Raw genomic sequence first — 27,255 nt, forward strand, 5'->3', positions numbered from 1 at the left:
TGTACTAACTGAAAGTAAAAAATGATTGTCTTATATGGAGATTGCATGTACGCTCTGCGCATCATTGCTAAAGCTGTTTGTTCTGAATTGAATATTTTAAGCATTACAAAATATTTATAGTAACAAAATGCATAGGTTAGATAAAAAGAAGGCTTCCCAGTTGGAAGTTACAGCTTTAAATCAATAATTATTGAAGAAAAATAGTTTTCATAAACGATGGGCGTTCAGTAAATAATGCAACACATTTTTTCCTCAGCCAGTTTCAGTTGGAAAAATGTGGATTTTGTTGATGGACATTGTAGAATATTCTCTATAGTTTCATGAATTCTGATAGATGGCAGCACCATATGTAGCCTTCAAAATCATGTCTGTAAAGGAGGTATGTTCCAAGCAGAGAGCTGTTATTGAGTTTCTTTTGGCGGAAAACCAGAGAATCGAATATTCATATGTGCTTTCAGAATGTCTGTGGAGACCTGTCGCTTAACAGAAGCACAGAGAGTAGTTGGGTGAAGCATCTGTCATCATCGCAACAAGGTCGCACAGACTTGTCCGTTCTCCTGCTTGCCAGCCAGCTGCACACAGCTGGGACTGCTGCAGTGTTGGAATGTGCGGGCACTCTCATTCGAGATGGACCCGTAGAAAAAAAACCAAGAATTGTATGAGCTGATGAGGCAACCGAACACCTTTCAAAAACTGAAAGCTCGGAGAATAAGCTTGGCAGGCCGCATTGTTAGGAGACCAGACACCTCTTGGGCAAAAGCCTTATTTATGGGAAGGCCTGATGGTACCCGTCCAATTGGAAGACCCTGGAAGCGATGGAAGGATAAGCTACAGAAAGACCTTTGCCAGCTAGGAGTCCATGGCAACTGGATCCAAAGTGCACAAGATTGCCATCTATGGAGAAGCATTGTGAGGTCGCGCATGATCTACAGAGTCCTCGATCACAGATTTGATTGATTTATTGATGGAATATACATTACTTCTCATGTTATGGGAAAGATTTGTCATAAGAATATAGAGTGTATGTTACTTCATCACATTACAAGAACAGCCAGACTGATAGGAATTTTGCAACAAGGTATAGGAACCATACTTACAAGTTGAAGAAGAGCACATTTAAATTCTGAGAAGTGTAACTTAACGTAATTAGAGAAAGCCTTAAAATCCCAGTTGGAAGTTACAGCTTTAAATCAATAATTATTGAAGAAAAATAGATATACGAGGGGTGTTGAGTAAATAATGCAACACATTTTTTCCTCAGCCAATTTCAGTTGGAAAAATGTGGAATTTGTTGAGGGACAATGTAGAACATTCTCTATAGTTTCATGAAGTTCTGATAGATGGCGGCACCGTATGTAGCCTTCAAAATCATGTCTGTAATGGAGATATGTTCCAAGCAGAGAGCTGTTATTGAGTTTCTTTTGGCAGAAAATCAGAGGATCGAATATTCATATGTGCTTGCAAAATGTCTGTGGAGACCTGTCACGTAACAGAAACACAGAGAATAGTTGGGTGAGGCATCTGTCATCATCGCAACAAGGTTGTGCAAACTTGTCCGTTCTCTTGCCTGCGAGCCAGCTGCACATAGCTGGGACTGCTGCAGTGTGGGAATGTGCGGACACTCTCATTCAAGGTGATCGACTGATCACAGTCAAATGCTTCACTGGGGAACTGTACGTTTCTATTGATAGTGCTGACACACTTGGCCACCAGTGGGGGCACTCAAATGTGTTTGCCCAATAAGTTCCTCGCCATATGACAGAAGATCACAAAGAGTAATAAAGGACCTTCTGTGTGGAATTGCTTGTTTGTTAGGAGGGTGATCATTGTCACAGGTGATGAAACATGGGTTACATCACCTCTCCTCTGAAGAAAAAGTTCAAAGTCTTGGCTCTGAAGGGGTTATTCTGTTTGATGTCTGCCATCGTGGTGAAACAATCAACTCTTAAGTATATTGTGTTAACCTCAGGAAATTGAAGATATGACTTCAGTGTGTTCGTCATCACAACAATGCAAACAAACTACTACTACTCCATAAAACCACATCTGAGAAGAACTCACACAACATGATTTGGCTGTTCTTCTTCATCCACACTACATTTCAGATCTCACTCCTTCCAACTTCCCCCTGTTTGGCCCAATGAAGGATGCACTCCATGGGAAGCAGTATGTTGATGATGGGAGGTTGTTGACGTAGCTAGACATTGGCTCTGACATCGACCAGGAGAGTGGTACCGTGTGGGCATACAGGCCTTCCCAGTAAGGTGGCATAAGGCCATCATACTGAATGGAGATTAAGTTGAAAAACGAGGTTTTGTAGCCAAAACATGGGGAGCAATGCGTTGTATTGGAATCCTGAATAAAATCATCCCGCTTTCAGAAAAAAATGTATTGCACTACCCATTGAGCATCCTTCATATATGGTTTTCACCAAGAATGGAGAATAATATGGTATATTGGAATCCTGGATGAAACCAACGTGCTTTCAGAAAAAAAACTATTATATTACTTGTTGAATGCCCCTCATATTTGGTTTTCACCTTAATCAGTTTATTACAGTGGCACCGTATCAAGTTATATAATACATGGTGTCTTAGATGAAGCACTTCTAATTTGAAATGTCTTTAATACAACGTATAATCGATATGTAAAAAGATTCATCCAACAACGTATACACAAAGTTTTGAAGATTCATTTGTTCAATCTCACGTTTTTACAGGAGCTCCATTAGTGGCATAGAGGTTGTCTAATTGATACTTGATTTCTCTTCAGGTATTCATTGGCATCTATAGCGTAACTGTCTCAGTTGTAGCTCTAATCCTCCCACGAAGCTGTTCCAAATTTGTCTCTTTGGTATCGTACACTCTGTCCTTGACATATCACCACAAGAAGAAATCCAAGGGAGTAATGTCAGATGACCAGGGTGGCCATGAGATTGGTGGTCCAATCCATCATATGGGAATTAGTCACTTTGGTGGTCCAATCCATCATTATGGGGATTTGTCACTTAAATACATTAAAAACTTCCATTTGCCAATGTAGATTTGCCAAATCCAGCAGGAAGAAGAGATGTGGGTGTTGATGCGTTACCTGAGAGGACACGAAATTAACCAGCATATCAAGATTTGAGTGATCAGTGATAGTTGTTTCTGCAAATAAAGACATCCAGTAATTTCACTAAACCACCCCAAACAACCATTTCATTTTCTCTTGTATGTAATATGTAATTCTCAGGATAAAAGTTTATGATCACCATTAATTTTTTGATTATTGTGCTGCTTCTTGATCTAACTTTGCAGCAAAACCATGTCTTTTCTTCGTAGTGAGAATCCGTCTCCTCTCCAACTCTGTTTCTGCTGGAAACTGGGAAATGTTCACTAGTCTTAAGCTCTACTAAATGATCAGAACATTGCCTCATAAACCTTGTGTATTGAACATTAGTTTACAGTCGGGAAACACTTTGTAACTATTTAGGCTATTATATGCTACCTGTATGACATGACATGAATGTTAGCTCTCCCTATTTTTAATGACAGTTCAGCTGCTTCCTTCTTGTTTCCACAATGTAATGCTGGTTGTCACAGTGCTCGTTTTCTACACTGTGCTGCACATATCTGAGCTGGGACAAAACTACATGGAATAAACCATTCAAATCAGCGGGTACCGCAACTGCTTTGGTCACCTTTTTCAGAAATGCTGTGTTCATCAGCATCAGATTTCATGCACAGATGAGACAAATCTCCAAAAAACAAGTCTAAACTCACCATTCAAACTGAAAAATATTTTCGTGGTGGTGATCATAACTCGTCAATACTATAGGCGTGCAACTAATCACTTCACCAAATTGATATGTTACATTACTACCTTCGGGCTGTTTTTTTTAAAAAGTTCATGGCCTGATGAGGATGCTCACTACCCCAAATTCATACCTTGTGTCTGTCTTATTAGCCTTTACAATGAGATGAAATGTTCCTCATCATAATCTTAGCGAAAAAGTTATTGTCTGTATTGATGCGCTGAAGCGTGTTTTCAGCAAACATTGCTCATTTGGGTTTGTCACTATGTTTCAACTTGCATAAAAATTGCACTTTGTATGCATAAAGCTTTAGGTGCTTACCTAGCACATCACGGAGCGTTGATTTTGGGACACCAAGCACACGTGATGACATACAAATGAATTTCTTAGGGCTTCTTGCAAATTCATGGAAATGACAAAGTCCTACATACAGACTGTTTTGACCCTGTGCCACATTGCGAATCCAAATATGACAGAAACTGACAATAATCTCATACTTGGTAAAAGGAGTTTCAGAAAACGTATATCAAGCTCTTCTGGGAAATACATCACAACAACCAAGACTTTAATTGAGTGGTACCAATGCATTGAGGAAATGCAACAGAAAAGAATCGGATCAAAGAAGTAGATTGACTCCCGAATGTGGTCCCAGTGGTGGCTGTGGAAGATCAGCATGCCCGCAACTCTCTCTTACGACACTTAGTAGGAGAAAAGGTACCACTTTTTATGGCGATGAGAATGGTTGGACGGAATAAGCAAGAGATCGCAGAGATGAGTGTTGACCCAATACATCAGGAGGTAATAGAGTGTGTTGGAGAAGAGGTACATCGACCTGTAGCACCAACAACCACCACCAGCCAAATGTACCAGAAAGAATGGACTTGGCTAACTTGGACTTACGAAGCAGCCATCAAATGACAGTCCAGTTCACAACCAACACAGGTACAACCAACTGCAGTGCCAATTATAATGCCTGTAGAAAAACAGACATTTGGAGGACAGAAGAACACTCCAGTGTGTTTTTGCTGTGGATGCACTGGACATTTCTTGTGGTACTGCAGAGAAAGAACGTGAGTTTCTGACAACTTCTACACTGCCAGATGTCTATCATCTCATTTCCAAATTTGCTGATGCCAGTGTCCGTTGCCGACAGAGGTACTAGCCGCTTACTTGGCCACTGACTTTAGGAAAACTAAGTGAGGCAACCATCTTTGGAGATGAGGCCGCCAAAGATGTAAATCCTCCATGGATGAACATCATCAAGATGTTAGAAAATAATGTTAATGTCATCAATGATGGCCAGCCTTTCCAGCTGCTAGTTGAACAGGCTACATTTTCTGTATTGGCAGATGCTTATCTTTGTCAGTTAAGGAAGACTATGTTTTGTGATACGGAAGCAAATGTGCTGAAAGTCACAAATGGGAAATTCGTCCGCTGACAGGCATTTATATTGCAAGAGTAACTATCAGTGGTAGAACGAGGGCCTTCAGATTTGTCATTTTTAATGGAATGTATTCATAACATAATTTTCAGATGGAACTTCTTGAAGGCATCAGAAGCAATCAAAAACTGCGAAGATCAGGGCTACAGAATGGCAAAGCTATTCCAACTAGCACACATAACAGAGATTGCTCTGGGCACTTGTTTGCTGTAGAAGATTTGTTATTCTTCCATCATCAAGACAAGTTCTACTCATCATTCTAGATGCTCAATTAAAATTTGAAGCTTCTCTCAATTGTAGAAAGCTATTTAACCTCACAAAATAAATCTGCGTGCTAGTGATGATCTAAGCATTGTAGATGGTCAAGGAGTATGAGTTTAGCAACAGCTGAACCAGTCCAGGAGAGGCAGTTTAGTGTCATTGATGAAGAATCATGCTCCACTACCACTAAAGGCATGCAGTCGAGGAATCTACTGTTAAACTGCCTGACCAAGGAACAATGTTGGTGAGAGACAGCTGTTCTGTATCAATTTTCGGATTGGTTTCAGATCTGGGGTGTGGAAAAGATAGGCGAAATGGCCCATTGTAAAACATCATGTCAACACCTCTGGATCGTCCACCAATTGGCCAGCACTCGTATAGTGTCACCAGCTGAACGACAGATAATCCAGGAGGAAGTGGAGAATATGATGCTATATGACATCATTAAACTTCAAAGATTCCGTGGTCCTCTCCTGTGGATCTTTGAAAGAAGGATGGCACATGGCATTTCTGCATCAACTGCTGACAACTGAACAATCATGAAGAAAGATGTCTGTCCATTACCTCACTCTGATGACACTGTAGACTGCTTGAAAGGAGCAGAGTACTTCTCAACTATGGCCATGAAGACAGGCTACTAGCAAATTGAGATTGATGAGGTGGGCCAGGAAATGACTGTTTTCATAACTCTTGATGGCCACACTGTGTAATGCTTCAGTCATCTTCGAACGTATGAGGTACAACCTGCTTGGGCACCTTAAATGGGCTGTCTGATGATGATCTTTTTTCAAAGACTTTTGAAGAACATCTTTGCTGCCTAGTAACTTTGTTGAAATGTGTTCAGATATAGACCTCCTCTTGATCTGAAAAATCGCCTCTCTGCTGCCTACGAAAAAGAAAACTCTTGGAGCATCTATAGTGGTGTGCACATAAGAAGGGGTGATGCAGAGTAGCAAGAAGCAGTGAACCACAGAACGCTCCAGCCAGTAGCATCATTCTGCTGCATCTGCCTGTAGTGCATGCATCGAGGTGTGTGTAGAAAGTCTAGTATTGATTTTCATATTAGTTTAAATATTGTGAGGTTATGTAGGTACTATAGTGTGAATTGTGGATGGCATAAGGCAAACAAGAAAAATGTGATATTAAAAAGTGACAGAGGTACGTAGACTGAATCAGAAGCAGAGAAACAGTGTCAGAACATAGCACTCACCCCTGCATTGTCAGTTACCAGGGTAGGCAACAGCTGGAGTGAGAAATGTGCAGCAGGGGCAGAGCACACACTGGCACCACTGCAAAGTATTCTCTCTCTCTCTCTCTCTCTCTCTCTCTGCACAGAATGCATCACACTATCATTGTCTTATGAACATTCCACTATTTACAAATCTTTAACATAATGCAGTGCTTCAGCAACTGTGAATTGTTCAGACAATAAGAAATTCAGCCTTCACTTGCAATTGAAGGCTGAATTTCTTATTGTCTGAACATTCCTCTGTAGTGAGTGGCAATGAGATCTGTCCCAACTCTAAGTAAAAAAAAGGTGGTCACAAATTTTCAGACTCCTCAGCACATTCATGACGTGAATTTTCTTGCTATTTCCTTGCAGCACCAGCAGTTCATGAAGGAGTTCTGTACAAAGGTGCATCCCTTGCAAGAACTACTGCAGGGAGATGTCAAATTGTGCCGGAATGAGGTGCAAGAAGGATCTTTCTATGTGCTTAAGGAGGTGCTGACATTTTCTCCAGTTCTAGCATTGTGCAGTGAGGATGATGGAGGCTAACTTCATGCCTCGCTATTAGATATGGAGGAGGTGCAGTTGTAATACAAATACAGGAAGGTGTTAAAAAGATGATAGTGAATGCTTCAAGACTTCTCTTCAAGCCCAAGAAAGAGCACTTTGCATTTGTTTGGGCCATCAAGAAGTTCTGGGGGTATTTATTTGGCAAACCATTCTTTATGCTGTCTGACTAGCCTGAAGGGTTTAGTCAGGTTGACTAGCAAGATGGGCACTGAGGCTTCTGTAATACAACCTCGCAGTGGTATTCAACAGTGGACGCAAACACAAGGACATCGACAGCTGTCCGATGATTCCTTTTGCGAAGTGCAGTTGTGTGAGTGAAATCTCACTCATCTCTGCATTAAATGACATTTCTGCTGAACAGAGGGAAGATCTGGTATGCTAAAACCCCTAGAAGTCTTGAAGGAGAATTCCAATTAATAAACAGAGCATTGTATAAGAGGAATTATTATGCATGGGGCAGAAATGGTTGCTCATTGTTCCAGCTCATTTACAGGCAATTATCCCGAGGCCCTATACAAAATCAGATTCAGGCATCATTGGCAAAGTCTACACCAATCTGTTATATACTATGTGAGCCATTGTAAGCAATGCCAATGCTCGAAACACATGCTGCAACTATCTCTGGGGCATCTGGTATTAATTCTCCCTGCAGCAGTGCTATTCTGTGGAATTGCAGTCAGCCTCTCAGGGAGGTTTACAAAGTCGACAAATGGGAGTTAATGTATAATAGTCTGCCCTGACTATCTCCCCCCACTATGCTATGAACAAAACTGTGCCAGCTGCTGAAGCTGCAGAATTGCAAAGTTCCTCGTAGAGTATATCATTTTGAGGCATGGAACACAGTATGTGATGACCTCTGATTGTGGAAAAATTCTGGAGTCTAGGCAAGTGTATGAGGTAATTCCACACTGTAACATCACCTACAGGAAGACAACTACCTACCACCCATTGATGAATGGCCTCACAGAGCACCATTTTTTTCTGCTCCATGGTTGCAGGTTAGAAATGACAGTCAGTACACTGTTCCCATTTCAACTGAACTATCCTTAGGATGGCTACATGAAATGCTTCATCGCCATGGCTAAAGATGCAAGGCAGTTGGCTTGCATATGGACCCTGGATGCCCAAAACAAAGACTGAGAGCTCTATAACGCTAAGCACTAGCCAGTGAGTTACAATCCAGGGGTTGTGTGGAGATTATTCGATGCCTGTGCGGAAAGTGGGGACTATCAGAAAAATAAACAAGTTAGTACTTTGAGCTGTGTTATAGCCTTCGTTGCTTGTCAACATCACATATGAATTATAAGATTATGATCCTTCATCAAGAAGACAAAAGTGCAGAGCTGCTGTCCATGTCCTCCATATAAACCCATACTACAGTCCAGAGATGCAGATTGATGATAGAAGGTTAAGGAAAAATGAAGACCCACTCGGTGATCTTGAAACTTCAACAGGAGGGGCTCATTCTATTGCAGAGGATGTAACAACATGACTGGAACCTGAGGATCTGCCAGTGTCACCATACAGACGACCATTGACAAGATCTTGATCCGGGCTGCTGTAGTCGGATCGAATAAGAACTTCTGAAGCAGCAGGTCACTCTTTCTCCACAAAAGGGAGCAATACTCAAACCTGTAGTGCATGTAGTGTCATGTAGCGGTTAGTCCTACTGGCTGCCATGCTGCAGGTTGTCAGTTCAAACCTGTCCATCAGCAATTATTTGCTTTTTAATATTTATCATTTCTGGAAGGTTCTTGGAATATGATTTGTATATTCTGGAATATTTGATTTTTGTGCTCATAAAAGCACTCTTAGTTCAGGAATTCATTTCTGTTCTGGCTGTACATTGGTGTTCGCAATATAAGTGCTTTTAGTGCTAAGTGTTGTAATTCATTGATGACCCTGCTGTTGAGTTTGGTCTTGAGTGTGGTTACCACATGACAATATAAGAACATGATGCAGTGCAGTGTCCTTGTCATCTGGACTCCCAATGAAGAAGAATGCCTTCACTTCCTGCAACAGATTAACTCTTTTATCCAACTCATACTCGCTTATTTCTTTTCTAAATCAAAAGCCACATTTCTTGACATTTACCTCCACCTCATTTAAGCTCACACCCAAATCTCTGTGCATATAAAACCAACAGATCAACAACAGTACGTGCACATTGATAGTCGCTACCCCATGCACATCCAACATCTCTTCCCTACAGCCTAGGCAGTAATGGCAAACATATCTGCTTTACCACCGAATCCCTCAATACTTACACCGAGAACCTCTCCCAAGCTTTCCTCTCCAACAGCTCCAGTATGGATTGTGTCCATAAGCAAGTGCTCCTGGCAGTTTTATTCTCTTACCCTTGAACAAATTCTTAATTCAAGCCCTGAAATGAGATCATGTTTCCCTGATATCCTTCCTATACCCTCCTAATTTCCGTATCATCCTTTTCATGCCGTATCATATTCCCAGATCTCTATCTCCTCATACAAATTCCTACCCTAGAAATTGATCCCATTGCAAAACCTGGACCTTGCACCTACATACTGCCACTTACTCCGGCCCCACCACACACAAAACTTACAATATCAAACATAGAGCATGCACTGAATTTACTGAATGCATGAATGGACCTAGAACAACTGTACACCTTTGGGACACCCAGTACTGAGTTGCTGAGCATGTTCCACAAGATGACTCAAAGGACTTAAGTGCCCTGTTACACCGCATGGGCTGTTTGGTTCCCTCCACACACCACTAGTTTCTCTGAATTCCAGAGATGGGAATTTGCCCTTCAAAATATGCTTGCATCTTGTCATGCTACATGACATAAATCTACATCTGCCCTCAGCAAGCTGCCTTATGGTGTGTGCTGTGGGTACTTTGTATACCATTGTCACTTGCTCACTTTCCTGTTCCAGTCACAAATGGTGTACAGGAAGAATGATTGTTGGTAGGCCTTAGTGTGATATTTAATATATCTTATTCTACTTTCATGGTTTTTTCCCCAAGATAAAATCAGAAGAAAGCAATAGATTGGCTGAATCTTCTAGGACCCTGCTCCTTCGAATTTTAACGGTAAACCATACAGTGATTCACAATGCCTGTCGTGTAGCATCTGCCACTGGAGTTGGAGGACCATCTCTGTGATGTTTTTGCACTTACCAAATGAAACTGATGAAACACTTTCAGCTTCTTTTGAATTTATGACTGCCTTGCTGCTACACACTTATTGTCTGCCATATCACAGATATTTTCTTTCTTTCTTGTTCTAAAGTGGGATGTGCTACTGATTCGAAGACTGAATTTAACCATCTTACATGAAGGTTCTGACTGATAAAAGCTATTTATTTTTACTGATAGCCTTTCCCTCCAACAGCAAACTTCATAGAATACTCTTGTCTGTTCATAAGTTGATGAACTAATTGTGAAGGGGGTGTGGGGGGTGGAAGAAGCAAGTTTCACCCACTGACTCCCAGCACATTGACTGCCCAGGGGTGAGGGGTGATGCAGGGGGAACAAGTCCCGCTTATGTCACATGCTTCTGGAACTAAACTTGTGCCAATGCACACAGGAGTTCCTACAGTAAACAACAATGCTTTTTTGTACACAAAATGGCCATTTTAAAGTAATTTGGCTAAAGAGAAATGTAGTATCAAAGCACTGTCAAACTGAAAAATTTGAATTTACCTCATTTTGCTGAGAGTTTCTGGGGATTTTTCAGGTTTATCTTTCCAAAAATTCTGAATTCTTGTCACAGAGTTGAAGCTTGTTCCTGTGTATGCCGCTGTTCTTCTCATCAGCTGAGAGGGAAGGCAGAGCAACTCTTTAGTTTTGCTCCCCTGGTCTCAATGTTCAGTGACTTTTTAATTGTTTTCTAGCTCCACTATGTAAAGTACTATCCCCTAGCCATTCTCCAGGGAGTAGAAAGAGCATTGTGTGCTGCTTGTGATAGGCAAGGAACTGCTTTGTCACTCATCAAGAGACGTCTTAATTTGCGACACAGTACAACGGTCACTTCGCAGTACCTACTTACACATGGTTCTCTATTAGATTACTAAAGTTGGCAGCTGCTGAACACAAAACATGAGCAGGCTTAAGTCAACTGACTTCTAATCGTTTCTTCAGATCTAGAGCTAAAAGCCTTTGTTCATCTCTTCGTGAGTGGATTGTATATGCCACTGACTTTAACCTTTTTGATTGGAGTACACTTTTTAAGGATTCAGCCAATGAACCTCAATCTGACACCTATCTTTATGCGATTTTTTCACTTTAAATCATTCCGTGCATATAATCTTATAAATTTAATGGGTTTGATTGCTTCCAATGATTGCAGTGATTGTCCCACAATCAAGTCATCATACAAATATATACCCCCACCCCTCCACCCCCTAAACACACACACACACAAACACCGCCCCACCCAATCACCCACCCACCCACCCACACACACACACACACACACACACACACACACACACACACACGGTGTGTCTTCTTAGAGTTGTCAGGTGCATTTTGCCTGGCATGTCAGCAGATATTTGCAATGTGGAGCTGGAGTCAGCCGAACAAATACTGCACATAAAATCTTTCATGTGACATCCAGTGCTAACAAAAAGCATTTCCCTTCATGAGCAATATTCTTTTTAAGGCAGATTCTTTATGTGCCCATTCACTTGAGCAGTTACAAAATAGTCTAGTGAGATATTTTGTTTATCAACATGTATTAACAGGAACAGTACAACATAAGAAAAATCAGTACTCCAGCAGCAGGTACTGAGCAGTGCTGCTGCATGGTGGGAGCAGTCAGCATAGGCCTGGGTGGTGCTGTAGCTGTAGGAGTACTGGTTGTTCTTTGTGTTTTACTGCCCCTGTTAATGTATGTGTGTTAAACAGATATCCCACTAGACTAATTTGGGACCACTCAGTTGAATGTGAATGTAAAATTCAGCTTTAAAAATAATTTTGTTTGTAACAGGAAACAAACTGGCATTTTCCATTGATACTGGGCATCGCATGAAAGATGTGACGAGCAATGTTTGTTGGGCCCGGCTCCAGTTACACATTGCAAAATCAAAATAGCAAATACCAGCCAAAACACTAGAGAAAAGATGCACGATGACTCTTGGAAAGAAACCCTGTATATGTATATTGTACACAGTAACAGACGTATAACATTCCCTTGCGGTATGCAGGAAGTTACCTTTACATCTGAAGAGTTCTCTTCATTAAGAATGACGTGCTTTGTTCTGTTTGTAAGAACTCCTCAAGTCCATCACAAAGTTTGTCCAGTATTCAGTATGCTTACATTTTGTTCATTAGGTGACAGTGCAGAATGATATGAAATGCCATCTGAAAGTCGAGGAACATGCCATCAACCTGGGAACTGGCATTTACTGAATTCTTGGTATCGTGGACAAACAGAGCTAGTTAGGTTTCATACAGTCATTGTTTGTGGAATCCATGTTGAATTCTATGGAGGGGATTTTCGACCTCCAGAAAGGGCATAATCTGCCAGCATAAAATATATTCCAAAATTCTGTAAGATAATGTCAGTGATACAGATCTATAGTTGCATCTGCTTTTGAAGCAGCCTTCTACTTATCTGTTACGGAATGTCATTACAATCTGTCACAGTTTTGTTCACTTCATACCTGTTGTCGTGTCAGCACAGCATGGAATTCAACTTTTACATGACACAAGCTCAGCACAGTAGGCTGTGGGGTGGTAGGACTGGACCAAGTGACACATTAGGCAATCACCATCAACAGTTGAACTTTTATTTGGCACATTTAAACAAGACAAATAACAAATAAAATCATCAACACATTTTTAAAATTATCATTTAGGTGAGAGCAAGTTACTTCAAAATTGAAACATTCATAAACCACGGCACTTATGGCCTATTACACATCTATCGTAATGAGTTAAAAATTATTTACTCAAAAACTATGATCAGCCTGAAGAACAATTTACTAAAATTTAACAAGGAAATGTAGTCTTTTGTTACTGCAGTGATTGGTATTACCAAAGTAGTTCAGAGTACAGGCAACAACAAATCAGATACCATGGCACACAACCACATTACTTAAATGGCAGGCACCCTGCAATGTAGGATATAAAATATAAAATTTCACGTGACCAAGCAACCTCATGGGATTCCACAAACTACACCCAGAAGCGAATGCCTGCCCACTCAGCTTTTTTTCAATACAGCCTCGGCATGGACCCCTGAACGGGAGCAGCAACCGTCACAAATAGGCATGAAAAATCCCAGAACTAGTGGGTATCTACAACTGACTGACATCTGCCTTGAGTAACTATAAACACAATTATTCATTACAGCACATCATCTGTAGAATTAATCAACCTATTAATGAACATCAGCTAAGCAGTACAAATCTATTATCTTATTTGCATAAGGCCAATTATACATTAAGCCACGAGCAAACTAGATACACAGCCAGCCGGCACGCGCGTGCTAAGGGGGTGGAAAATACACAACAGCACAAGCAGGACTTAACCCAAGACCCCGCACCCGCTACCAAGACAAACAGCAGAAATCCTGATAAAATGAAATCAAATGCAAGTAACTATCGTGCAAGCTAATGGTATATCTCCCACTGATACTACAACATGATCAGAAAATTTATGCACAACCTTCAAGTTTTCCCTGAAATGTGCTGCAGCTACTGCACCTAAGGCATGAGATCTCTAAAAGCTTTGATTACCATGTTTAATACATATTTCACACGTTTCTTCATCCAAATTATTTGGCTCTCAGAATCTGTATTAACTGCACTAGATATGTAAACACCCTTCCACCACTGGCATACAGAATATCATTGCAATATACAATGTATTTGAAATTTACAATTTCAGTGCTATTTACAAATGTTTCCCCAGCTTTCATTTCCTAGGACTATGTAAGCTCACTCTTTCACCTTTCTCACTCTGTCTTTCTATCATCTGTAGACTGAAGCTTACTGATGAAATATCTGTGACCTCTTAATAATCCCTCTGACACCTTCCCCTTCATTATTTTCTCCCCTCACTCTTACAACTTGTATGTCCCTCACATCCTGACCTCTCTTCCTAACCTTCCTCAACCCATCCCTCATTCCTCCCCGAGGAAGGAACTAATAATGATGAAAACTAGAGCAGTTTCTCTCATTGTTGAGAATTTTCTTCTGAATTTAAGTAGAGGCCAGCAGTTCTGTCTCATAATTTTAAAGTTGTAATTTATAGTCATAAAGTCAAAATTTGATGTAATAATATATATTGTATGTTATAAATTGGTTTTCAAATTTATGTGGGTACAGAAGCACGTTGCCACCAATCTTTCATCTTGAATACCACAGATCTAATGATGATGTAATTTTTAAATGTGTAATAAGTTGAAGAATAAAACATAAGTAAAAATTTTTAACCTAGGTTAAATATTTTATGCGTGTGGACTTCATCAGGCTAAAATTGTATTTCTGAAGAATATTTTAGTACTGTTTTTCTGGTATCTTTTTGTACTACTAACTATAGACCTGATTAGAAAACGCAATATTTCTCTTTCAGTTTGTTTTGTGTTGCTGTGAACTACTCAATATTGTCAAAATAACTAGATGCTCCAGGGCATGAATGTGTAACATTTTATTTAATTGTGTTTTGTGTGTCATGCATATTGCTAGCATAATTTCTTTGTCTGTGTTTCCAAGCCCCCAATACACCATTTGCCTTTGTTTTATTTTACATAAGTTGCAGTCAGTTGATATATTCTTGATATTTAGCTAATTTTACACATACACTGCATTTTTGTTTCAGGGGGCTCCTGTAGAGGTTCTTGAGAGAGAGGTATTGTCAAAATTCCCTCACATAATGCAAGGATTCGATGATATAGAAGAATTCCTTGAGTGTGCCACCCACATATTGAGATTTGACGAAAAATATGTGTTTCCATTAGTATTAACCTCAGAAAGTAAGTTAAACATTTTGTTGTGGATAGTTAATGTCATTACGCTCTCTTATGTTCTACTATGTGAAATGCTTTTGTTTTTTAGGCAATTACCATTCAGTCAGTGGAAATGGAAAGGACAAAGGAAATGACTGTCAAATGCTACCTTCTACCATTGTTTGCAACATTAAGCGCCTGATGAAAGCAAACCCAAATGGCATTTTAGCATCAGAGTTTTCATCAGCTTACGGGGTAAGTAAAGCAATTATGAATGCAAACTGAACTCCTAGAATAGCTCTAATGGACAAAATTTTGCCATTGTCATCATGCATTCTTATGTTCTAGTCCAGTAATCAGGCAGAAGAGGGAAGTTTGAACGGCAGCTTTACATTAAAATAGAACTACATTGGGACATTCTTTGTGTATACAAGAATTGGAGAACAGACTGTAATCAAGTAAAGGGTCAAAAACAAATATTGACATAATAATCTGCAATATAAGTCAAGCATCTTCTGGTTTCCATCCAAATTCCTCAACTAATGAGCCATAAAGCCTCATGCATTATCCTCATATTATGGTAAATCTCAGCTAGATTTTGTCATTGCTATTAGTGAATGATAACCTTCTCCTCTGACTTTCTGACCAACTTTGCTGAGTGAAGACCTTTGAATGATCGAACAGGGCTAGTGTGCGTGAATTACTGTGCACAAAATGGCTACAGAATTGTACAGGGTGTACGTAAAATCCGAGAACACTTTAAATTATTTATTGCACAATAACTAAGCATTGTACAGATGTCATACATATTTGCATTTTGAAAAGAAACTCTGAAAGTTTTTTTTTTTTTTTAACAAACATTCAATATGAAAACAATGAGTGACCTGGCAGACATCAATACAGTAATCGAATTCTTGCCATACTCATCCTAACATGGCATTGTTGACTGTGGCAGTCACTTCCCATAATCTCTCCCTAAGCTCTGCTTCCCATTAGTGTGAAAAGTGGCTTCGTTGCTAAAAATTAAGCAATCAACAATGCCATCCCCATCCTCATTCAGTTGTTGCAACTGCGAACAAAACTCAATATGCTTGTCTTTGTCATCGTCATTGAGCTTCTGCACTAGCTCCAATTTGAATGGTTTCATTGACAGCTTCTGTCGCAGGACTTTCCACACTGTCAATGGAGCTATTTCGAGTTCACAGGATGCATGACACATCAATTTCTTTGAACTCCTTATGAATGTCCTTCATATGCGCTCCACATTCACTTTGCTCACACTGGGACGTCCGCTTCTCTTTGCCGGGCACAAGCAACCCTTCGTAACAAATTTGTTGTGCCTGTGGTAAATGGTCTTTCTTGTTGGTGGCTTCTTACCGTACTAGGTTCTAAACATCCGTGGAACAGCTGTAGCATACTTGTTTTTGTCGAACTTCAGCACACAGAAAGCTCGCTCCGTACCTGAACTCGCTATGTTTACAACTAGTGCTGACTATTGGCAAATTACCAAACTACACTGTGGCGGTATACATGAAAAAAAAAAAACTTTCAAGGTTTCTCTTCAAAATGACATATGTATGATATCTGTAAAATGTTTGGTTCTTGTGCAGTAAACGATTGAAAGTGTTCCCTTGCTTTATGTACACCCTGCATACTTCTTTGACATGATAGTGTATCGATTTAATTGTAAATCTCTCTCTCTCTCTCTCTCTCTCTCTCTCTCTCTCTCTCTCTCTCTCTCTCTCCCCCCCCCCCGTCTCTCCCTCCCTCCCTCCCCCTCCCCCGTTTCCCTCCCTCCCTCCCTCCCTCCCTCCCCCCCTCTCTCTCTCTCTCTCTCTCTCTCTCTCTCTCTCTCTCTCTCTCTCTCTCTCTCTGTATCTCACACACAGACACATACACACACGGAGAGAGAGAGAGAGAGCGCCTTCTGGGTCTTTGATCTCCTTTGACAGAGCTAGCAAGTTCTTTAGTTTCATTCAGGTGTGGAATACACTTTTAATGTTGTGATTGTTGAGGATTCTTCTGATCCTTCATGAGATACTGCTACATTGTGGCAATAAGCTGTAGTGGCCAGTATCTCCATACATTCTCGGTACTTGATTAGTGACACTTTCCTTGGTAGAAATCTAAGGTGATTTTGTTTTCAGACTAAAAATAAATTAGTATTGTCACAATTCAACTGAAAAGGGCTACCCAGAAACAAGAACAATAGCTGAGTAGTAAGATGTCAATGAACAATAAACAGAAATCTGTATAGTGTGTAATACAGCATAATTGTATCTTTGTACATGGTTGTGGTTTCAGTATGAAAACTGGTTTGATTTAGCTTTGCTTGTTAGTCTACACTGTGAAAGTCTCATCATCTCTGCATAAACACTGCACTTCACATTCACCAGAATCTGCTTACTGTAGTCAACTCTTCATCTCTCTCTGCAATTTTCGCTCTTCTCACTTCCCTCTATTACCAAATCAATCATTCCTTGATACCTCAGTGTATGTACAATCAACCGATGCCTTCTAGTAGTCAAATTGTGCCTTAAATTTGTCTACTTCCCAGTTCATTAGTTGTCCAATCTACCCATATAACCTTCAGCATTCTTCGGTCGAAAACTTCTGGTCTCTTCTTGTCTGAATGGTTTGTTGTCCAAGTTTCACTGCCATACAAGGTAAACTCCAGACAAATAACTACAGAAAATATTTCTATAAAATAATTCCTAACACTTAAATTTACATTAGATTTTTAGAAACACTTTTCTCCCTATTTTCAGTCTTTATTTTACGTCCTCTATATTTTGACCCTTGTCAATAGTTTTTCTGTCCAAATAGCAAAACTCAGCTACAACTTTTAGTGTCTCACTTCATATAATTACCTCATATTCATCTGATTTTATCTATTACCCTTGTTTCTTTTAAAAATACTATCCATTCTATTCAATTGGTCTTCTAAGTAATTTACTGTTTCACTACAGAATTACAGTGTCATCAGCAAACCTTAAAGTTTTATTCCTTCTCCAGGACTTTTACTACTCTATCCAAATTTCTTCTTGGTTTCCTTTATTGCTTGCTCAGTGTACAGGTTGAATAACATCAGATATCGGTTACAACCCTTTCTTACACCGTTATGAATTACTGTTTCGCTTACTTGCAGGTCATGTCGGCTGGTGTATACAATTCCAAAAGAGGGGATAGTCATAATCATGTCTATATGCTCGTTCCAAAGCTAAGTTGTTGAACCATGCTTCGTCTTGCTGCAATCCTTGATGAGTCTTCTGCTTCTGCTGCAGTCCTCAGTGACACCCTTCAATTTGTTTCAGTTAATGTTAAATGCCCTCATCTTGTGCTTGGTGTGATCTGTCACTTGCAGTGCAGGCCTTCCTAGAAGTCTTTGGGCAGATGCTATCTCACAGTATAGAGTGTGTCAGAGAAGATGGAAGTGACTGATGCATTGTAAGTGTGCTAGCCACTGCAAGTGACATTCCTTGAGAGTGACAGTGATAATTGGCAGTTTCACAGTATTCAGGAACATCTCTTGTGTTCCTCCATGTTATGCCTAAAATAGTTTGTAAGCGTCCCTGATGAAAGATGTTGAGCTTACATTCTTGTTTAGCATATAATGTCCAAGTCTTAGCTTAGTACAAGAGTGTGTCAGCACACATGCTGGATAGACAAGTATTTTTTTTGTCACTGTAAGGTATTTATTGTCACATGCTCATGTGCTTAGCTTCTCAAAAGTTTTGGCCGCTTTGCCATTTCTCGCATTTATCTCATCATCTAGAGAGGTATTTTCTGACACTAGTGAACCAAGGTAACAGAATTTGTCAACTACATTCAGCAAGGAACCATCCAGTCTTATGGTAGGCAAATCTGTGTAGCCTTGCACCATAACAACAGTTTTCTTTACATTCACAAGTGTAGAGTAGAGCTTACATGCAATAGGAAATTTATTCACATGCCTTTGAAGATGTCCAGGTATGTAGAACAAATGCTGCATCATAATTGAACAAAAGGTTGCTTACAAGTAAGCTAGCAAGATAGCACTTTAGTCTGATTGGGGATATGCTTTAAAGTTTCCTGTTAGCCCTGGTATGTAAATATGCCCCCCCCCCCCCCCCCCCCAGTTTATTTGCTGAAAGCAGCTTTGTCAAATTAGCAAAAACAATATACCAAATGCGGTAGATGCCAGTACACAACCTTGAAGTACTTTCCTTTCCACAAAAGATGGGTCAGATGTGCTTTTGCTAAATATCACACCGCCCTCCATATTGTCTTGAAATGCCCTGATCATCTTCACTAGTTTTGGAGGAGACACTATCTTCACGAGTAAAGTAAAAGCCTTATCCAGGTCAATGAAAAAAATGAACATTGGGAATTTCTGTTCATGCCACTTTTCCTGAATTTTCAGTGTGTGAAAATCTTGTCATATCATATCATGTCAACAGTAGATTACCAACCTCAAAACTCACATGGAGACTCAGGGTACACATGATCTGCGAGCTTCTCCAGTCTACACATCACATACAGCCCACTACTTTTCCAACAACACCCAGCAATGAAATTTTGTGGTGACAATCACTGTGACTGTCTTTGTATAGAGTGACAATGTGGCATAATACATATTTTGTGTCACAGTATCTTCAACCCAATTTTTCAATAAAACCCGTTTGATAAGTTTTCTGAGGATATAAAAGTAGTGAAAGCTTGGTACTCCACAACTTGTAAATATTTGTTAAAGAACAGCTTGAAAAACAACATGAGCTGCATTTAAAATATTTAATAGCCAAACCAAACAGTGAAAAGTCCATGATGGAATAATGACAATACTAAGACAAGAATAAATTGCTACTCACCATAAAAAGGAGATGTTAAGTTGAAAACAGGCCAACAAAAAGACAGCTATACATTTGAACTTTTGATCAGAAAACCTTCTTCTGAAATGGAAAACACACACACACACACACACACACACACACACAGAGAGAGAGAGAGAGAGAGAGAGAGAGAGAGAGAGAGAGACCACTGTGTCCGGCCGTAGAGGCCAGATTGTGTAGAGCCAGTGTGGTCATGTGTATGTATAAGTTGTGGGTGTGTGAATATTTGTGCGTGTGTTTTCTACTTTTGAAGAAGGTCTTTTGGCTGAAAGCTGTAATGTATAACTGTATATTTGTTGTGCTTGTCTGCAGCTCAATTACTCCTTTATACAGTTAATAGCCAAACTGCTGCTTGAGTGTATAACCCACCGTCAGTGGCATCTAATACAGAGAAAACAATGTCATTTATTGATGGCATGATGACTTGTACATTGTTACGCTTAAGGCTATTTGGAGCCGTCAAGGACACTCCAAGGTAGGAAATCAGAGACACAATGCAGAGAGCAAGCAAAATTGGTAGAGTTTAGGTTACCGGGGATAAATAGCAACACTAGAACAATACACATTTCAGGCACTCTGTGCAGCTGTCCTGGGGGGAAGCTTCACTTCAGAGAATTATCTCTTAACTCCATCAACTCCCTAGACGCTGTCGTAAGGTGTCACTGTAGAATATAGCCATGAAAAGGCACGTCAGAACAGAGGCAGCAAGCTTCATAGTTGCTACTGAGAACTAGTGTCAGTGGGTTTCTACAGGTGCTACTACAGCAGTCCCCACCTACAGAAGGGGGGCCAAGTGATGTAAAACACTGTTGTTGCTGGCCATAATAGGAGTGGCAGTTACATTTAGCTTTCAGCTGAACACTGTTGATACCAAACGTGGAGTTTGTTAATGTAAAATCCAGAAGCATCCCTACCTACTGGGTAGGAGTAGGGGAGGAATCTAAATGTGGTTGGCCACTGCTCTGTGACAGTGTTTGGTGCTGATCCAAGTCATCAACCTGCCTTCACTGGGAATTTGTCTTTCTGCATGTGCTCCTCACTGCTTGGATAGAGCAGACTGACCACAAACCCCCTTACTTCCCTCCATCCCATGTCAGGACACGTCAACAAACAATTGCATGTACACTCATATCTACAACATAGCAACTGTGTACATAAGAGTAGAAAGATAAAGTCTACTTATGCATTACATAACTCTATATCAGTGGCATGTGTCAATTATACATTGTTTGTGATGTTCAACTCTGTGTTCGTCTAGCAAGCAAACAACCATGTGGATACCTAGAATCCAATTATAACATTGTCTCTTAAAATGAAAGGATATGAAATATGTCCTACCTCACAGTACACAGGTTGTCGTGAATGTTAATGATGTCAAATCTCAAACGGTGATGTTTGTTTGTTACATTGGAGACAGCTGTCATAAAGTATAAACATGGAACTGACTGATAGGTCAGAGAGACTTTTGGTCCAGTCAGTGAAGGAAGAAAATGGGGAAGTGGGGGGGGGGGGACCTCGTGTAGTTATAAATTTTTTTTGTACAGGTTGGGTGGAGTACCCTGAACAAGAAAATGGGGGGGGGGGGGGACCTCGTGTAGTTACAAATTTTTGTACAGGTTGGGGGGAGTATCCTGAACAGCATAACAAAAATCCTGATTGTTGGGGACGTGTGTTCTCTGCCTGGGGGGGAGTGTTTAAATGTCACTTTTTCATCTTTTTCTCGAACGACTCAAAACCCGCACCTTCTAGTGAAAATATTTCCCAGTACAAGATTAAACTGCAATAAATACCTTATTAAAAGGGTCATATTCATTTTTTCTATAGGGCTGGTAGTTTCTACATAGCATATATTAAAAATAGCATTTAGGGGTATGAAGTTAATGTTTATTGTTAAATGGAGTGGTTTAAGAACAAATATTAAATATGTGTACCATATCTAATTGCAGTAGAGCAATATTAAGGGGTAAATTGTGTTGTAGGTGTGTAGCTTAGTGGAGTGGGGTGGAGAGTAGAAGCGTGGGTGTGAGGCAAGGTAGCTCACCAGATTGTGTTCATGCTCTTCCCTCGTTCATAGGTCTGTGAACTGAAGAGTGAACAGGTGATTCCCCACCCTTTTTACCCCAGTACATCACAAGAAGCAACTATATGGTGTTTCACAAAATTCTAATGACCCTCCACAGTGTGCCTTATGAATCACTGGTAATACGGTGTACAGACATGCCCAGGCAGCATCGACACTACGTGGAGTGCAGATATGAGTTACGAATTACACTAACGCAAGGAACACACATGGACGTGCACACTGTTCTCAATGCTAGAGTAGTAACTGTTTGTTTTATTCCGTACAGCAGCTGTAGGAAAAGGCAACCTCTCCCAACATGAGTGCTGCTCATTTTTCAGTTTAGAAACAACTATACCTCCCTAGAACTTCACTGAGCATATCTTCATGGAGGGTAGTTGTTTTTCTGCTTATTAAATGGGTACTTATTTGCAGTTGTTACATGAAGTTTACATAAAATGCATCCCTGTTAACAGCAGTGGCTATGAAGTGTTAAATTTGTAATTGTGGTGTTGTCATTGACCAGTGTAGTGTGTGTGTGTGTGTGTGTGTGTGTGTGCGGGAGGGGGGGGGGGATTGGATCAGTAAATGTGGTGCCTTGCTGTTTTCTATTGTTGATAGCATATTGTAAAGCACTTACTGCACTTCTCTCACCATAACTGTGTTACTGATAGATTGAATAAATCTCAGGAACTGATGGCACTTGTAGAGTGGGCTGCAGTGAATGGAGCCACTTATCACACATCCACAGTATATCTTCCAAAGGAGGGAGAATATGCTTGATGGAATGGGACTGATCATGTTCAGTTCTAGAACAGTATCTAATGTAATGCATTTCTTGTCTTATGCTTCAATATCTGAAGTTCCATAACACCTAGGTGACCTACTTCTGTTGCAGAGGGAGACAATTTAAATTTTTAGCCTCTTCACTTTTTGAGAGAACTGAAGCTCGGGTGATGCAGTTGATACCCCTCATGCCGTGAAAAGTATTCCAGCCAATGATAGTGGAAACAATGAAATCAACATTGTCGAACACGTTTTGACAACAGATTATCCTTGGGACAGGCTCTTCAGTTTGGTAGGCAGTTGGCAGCTCCAGTTGTTGAGAATTTTTTCTTAATAGCTCACTCAACAACTGGAAATACTCACTCGCTTGCTTGCTTAGTTCCTGTCGTTCCCTCTGGAACATAGGGCCGTGGCGAAATTCCTCCACCTGGTACTTCACTCCAGGTTTTCCCATCCTCCGCAGCTTCTCTCTCGATCGTCCGTTTCCACGTCTGTTTGGGATGGCCATGTTTTCTAACTCCTTGAGGGCTTCAATCCAAAGCCATCCTTTCAATAGCTTCATCTGGTTTCCTCGATGTATGCCCAATCCAGTTTCATTTTCTTTCTTTGATTTGTATATTGATTGGTTGCTGATTTGCCTCCCTCCAAAGATCTTCATTTGTTATTATATCTGGCCATCTCGCATTTAAAATACATCAGAGACAGCGGTTGATAAAAACTTGGAGCTGGTTTTTGATGTGGTTAGTCACCTTCCAAGTTTCGCAACCATACAACAGAACAGCCTTCACATTGCCATTGAAAAGCTGTAGTTTGGTCTTCTTTGAGATGTTCCTATTTCTCCAGACAGGGTACTGTTATACAAATGCACCATTTGCTTTGCGGATGTGTCTAGGGATGTCCTCCTTAGCGCCTCCTGTAGTCATGACTATACTTCCGAGATAGAGGAAAGATTGGACCTGTTCTATGTCCTCTCCATTAATGGCCAGCCTATTTGTGATGGTCAAATTTATCCGCATTTCTTTAGTTTTGCGAAAATTTATCTTGAGGCCTGCAACTTCCACCTCTCTTTTTAACCTGGCAAGTTTCTCTTCGATGTCTCGATATTGTTATGCCATTAAGCAAATGTCGTCTGTGAAATCTAGATCTTCGAGCCTATCCCGCATCCCCCATTGTACACCTCTGTTCTGTCCCCCCATCACTCTCTTCATCACATGGTCCAACACCAAAAGAATTAGTGTTGGTGAAAGAATACACCCTTTTTGTACTCCCAAATTAATTTGGAAAGGCACTGTTAGTTCTCGATTATGTAGTACTTGGCATTCATAGTCTTCATACATTTCCTTGATGATGTTAATAATCTTTGTTGGAATGCCATATTTTGCAAGAGTATCCCACATGACTCTTCGAATGACAGAGTTGAAAGCCTTTTCAAAATCAATGAAGGTAAGGTAGAGGGTGTGTTGCCACTCTGCACTTTGTTCCAGAATAATTCTGAGAGTATTGTTAAGGTCCACTCAGCTTTGATGTTTTCTAAAAACCACCTGCTCTCTCCACAGTTATGCTTCCACAGAATCTTTAATGCAGTTTAAAATGATCCTCGAAAGTACCTTACTCAGTACTGACTATAGGGTGTTGCCCCACCAGTTGTTGCAGTTAGTAACATCTCCTTTTTTGGGTATTTTCATGATAACACCTCGTTTCCAAGCTGTTGGCAGTTTCTCCTCTCTCCATATCTTCTCTAAGAGGATGTGCAATAACTCGACAGTGGTGTCCAAGTCTGTTTTCAGCATCTCATAGGTTATATTATCTGGTCCTGGTGCCTTCCCATTCTTGATCTGCTTCAGTGCTATCTGAATTTCTGCTTTCGTGGGTGCATTTACACCAATGCTGGAACTAGCATCATTGTATTCCGTTTGTTCTCGTTGTTCTAGCTCCCCATCAAGGTCTCTATTTAGAACTTCTTTAAAGTGTTCCTTCCACCTATGTGATTGTTCTTCATGTGTAGTTAGTATCTCCCCTTTCTTATTCCTTACTGGTCGGTTCCTCTGGAAGCTTTTCTTTGAGAGCATCTTAGTGATACCATATAGTTCTTTCACATCCCCCCTCCGCGCTGCCTGTTCTGCTCTATCAGCCTGTTCATCTATCCCTTTTCTGTGGACTCTTCTCACACTCCTTTTCACTTCCTTATCCGCTGCTCTATAATCAGCTTGTGCCTGTGCTTTTTGTTGCCTGGTCCTGCTCTGATTTACTCTTCCCTTGGCCTCCTTTCTATGGGTGATTTTCCTCCAGGTATGTTCGGACATCCAATCTCTCCGCAGGTGATTTTTAAAGCCAAGTTGTCTCTCTCTCTCTTGCACAAAAGTATTCTTAACTTCTGTCCACATTTCCTCCATGTCCTTATCCTCAGCCATCTCCAGTTCCAGCACCTGGAATCTATTCTGGAGTTCCAGCTGGTTAGTTCAAATGGCTCTGAGCACTATGCGACTTAACTTCTGAGGTCATCAGTCGCCTAGAACTTAGAACTAATTAAACCTAACTAACCTAAGGACATCACACACATCCATGCCCGAGGCAGGATTCGAACCTGCGACCGTAGCGGTCGCTCGGCTCCAGACTGTAGCGCCTAGAACCGCACGGCCACTCCGGCCGGCCAGTTCCAGCTGGAACTCATCAGCTATCTGTGGATCTTTCAGCTTCTATTCCTTGGCTCGAATTTCTTTCTGGAAGCCACACTCTTCATTCGGAAACTGGCAGTAATAAGATGGTGGTTGCTACTTGCATCTGCTTCTCTTCTATTCCGCACATCTTCCAGGCTTCTCCTGAACTTCCTGGATACTACGATGTGGTCAGTTTGATTTTCTGTAATATGATCTGGGGATACCCATGTTATCTTATGACATCTCCGACGAGGAAACAAGATCCCTCCTATTACAAAGCCATGGCTCGCCTAGAAGTCACTAAATCTTTCCCCATTATCATTCATTTCACCCAAGCCATGCACCCCCATTATCTGTTCCAAACCCTCATTGTTATCTCCCACCTTGGCATTTATGTCTCCCATAACAATGAGGATATCTTTCTTGCTCACTTTCCTTACAGTCTCTCGTAGCAGGTAATAGAACTCCTCCTTCTTCTCAGTCTCTGATGTCTCTGTGGGGGCATAGCATTGGATAAGTGTCACGTTTCGGACCTTCGTCTTAAATCTGGCAATCATGATCCTACAGGACGCAGGTCTCCATTGTAGAAGGCTCTTCTTTGCTTTCTTGGTCAACAATAGCCCAAGTCCATCCTGGTGTTCCTTTTCCTCTTCACATCCTGAATATATTCACTCACTTAATAAACTGAAGAAGAAGGGATCGGTTGGTAGGACATGTTCTGTGGCATCAAGGGATCACCAATTTAGTACTGGAAGGGAGCATGGAGGGTAAAAATCGTAGAGGGAGACCAAGAGATGAATACACTAAGCAGATTCAGAAGGGTGTAGGCTGCAGTAGGTACTGGGAGATGAAGAAGCGGGCACAGGATAGAGTAGCATGAAGAGCTGCATCAAACCAGTCTCAGGACTGAAGACCACAACAACAACAACAACAACAACAACAACAATAAACTGAAAACAAATCCATTATATAAAAATGGGCTCAGTGAAATTGTTTTGTCTACTCACATAACAGTGCTGGACAGTAAATGCTGGGGAGGTACTGTCTTGTCTGTAAACTGTAAAGTGAGCAGCACTTGGGGAAGTTGCTTTTTCTGTTAGAAAACTATAGCTGCCATACAGGATGATGAAGAGTAATTTTCTCCCTAACAGTATATAACAGTGTGCAGAGATTTAGGTAGATTCTGTCTGTGTACATGTCTTGCATTAGTACTATTAGTTTTTCATGGTCTCCAATGTACTTAACCGATTAAGAACTCTAACATTCCAGGGTCTGACCCATTTAGTACTTTTTTTTCCTGGTGGCAACATTGTCATGAGTAGTCATTGGTCATAGTTGAATGGATCTATTTTACCTCTGATATATTTTTATCAGGATGATGTAACATCATTAAACTGTACAGTAGAGTTACAACTTGGTGGGAAATATAACAGTTGTAGTTTCTCCTTGCTTTCAGATACTCACATTAACAACGTAGCAAGGGTATGGCCTTCCCGGGTAAGTGTGCTATCAACTAAACTATCAAAGCATGACTCACAACCTGCCCTCACAGCCTTACTTCCACCAGTACCTGAGTCAGCACACATTCCGCTGCAGAGTGAAAACTCATTATTGATAGCAAGGCTATGTTTGCTGATGTGACTATTCCAT

General features: G+C 40.7%; 1 protein-coding gene across 2 annotated transcripts in view; it reads left to right on the forward strand.

Annotated features, from left to right (window-relative positions):
- LOC126259270 (uncharacterized) overlaps nt 1-27,255 on the forward strand; it is a 119,629-nt gene that overhangs the window by 23,711 nt on the left and 68,663 nt on the right. For both annotated transcript variants that reach the window (XM_049955905.1, XM_049955906.1), the window contains 2 exons: nt 15,109-15,262; nt 15,345-15,490. In XM_049955905.1, coding sequence (XP_049811862.1) covers nt 15,109-15,262; nt 15,345-15,490 — 300 coding nt within the window. The remainder of the gene's footprint in view (nt 1-15,108; nt 15,263-15,344; nt 15,491-27,255) is intronic.

The sequence above is a fragment of the Schistocerca nitens genome, chromosome 5, assembly GCF_023898315.1.
Source record: "Schistocerca nitens isolate TAMUIC-IGC-003100 chromosome 5, iqSchNite1.1, whole genome shotgun sequence".
Taxonomy (NCBI): Eukaryota; Metazoa; Arthropoda; class Insecta; order Orthoptera; family Acrididae; genus Schistocerca; species Schistocerca nitens.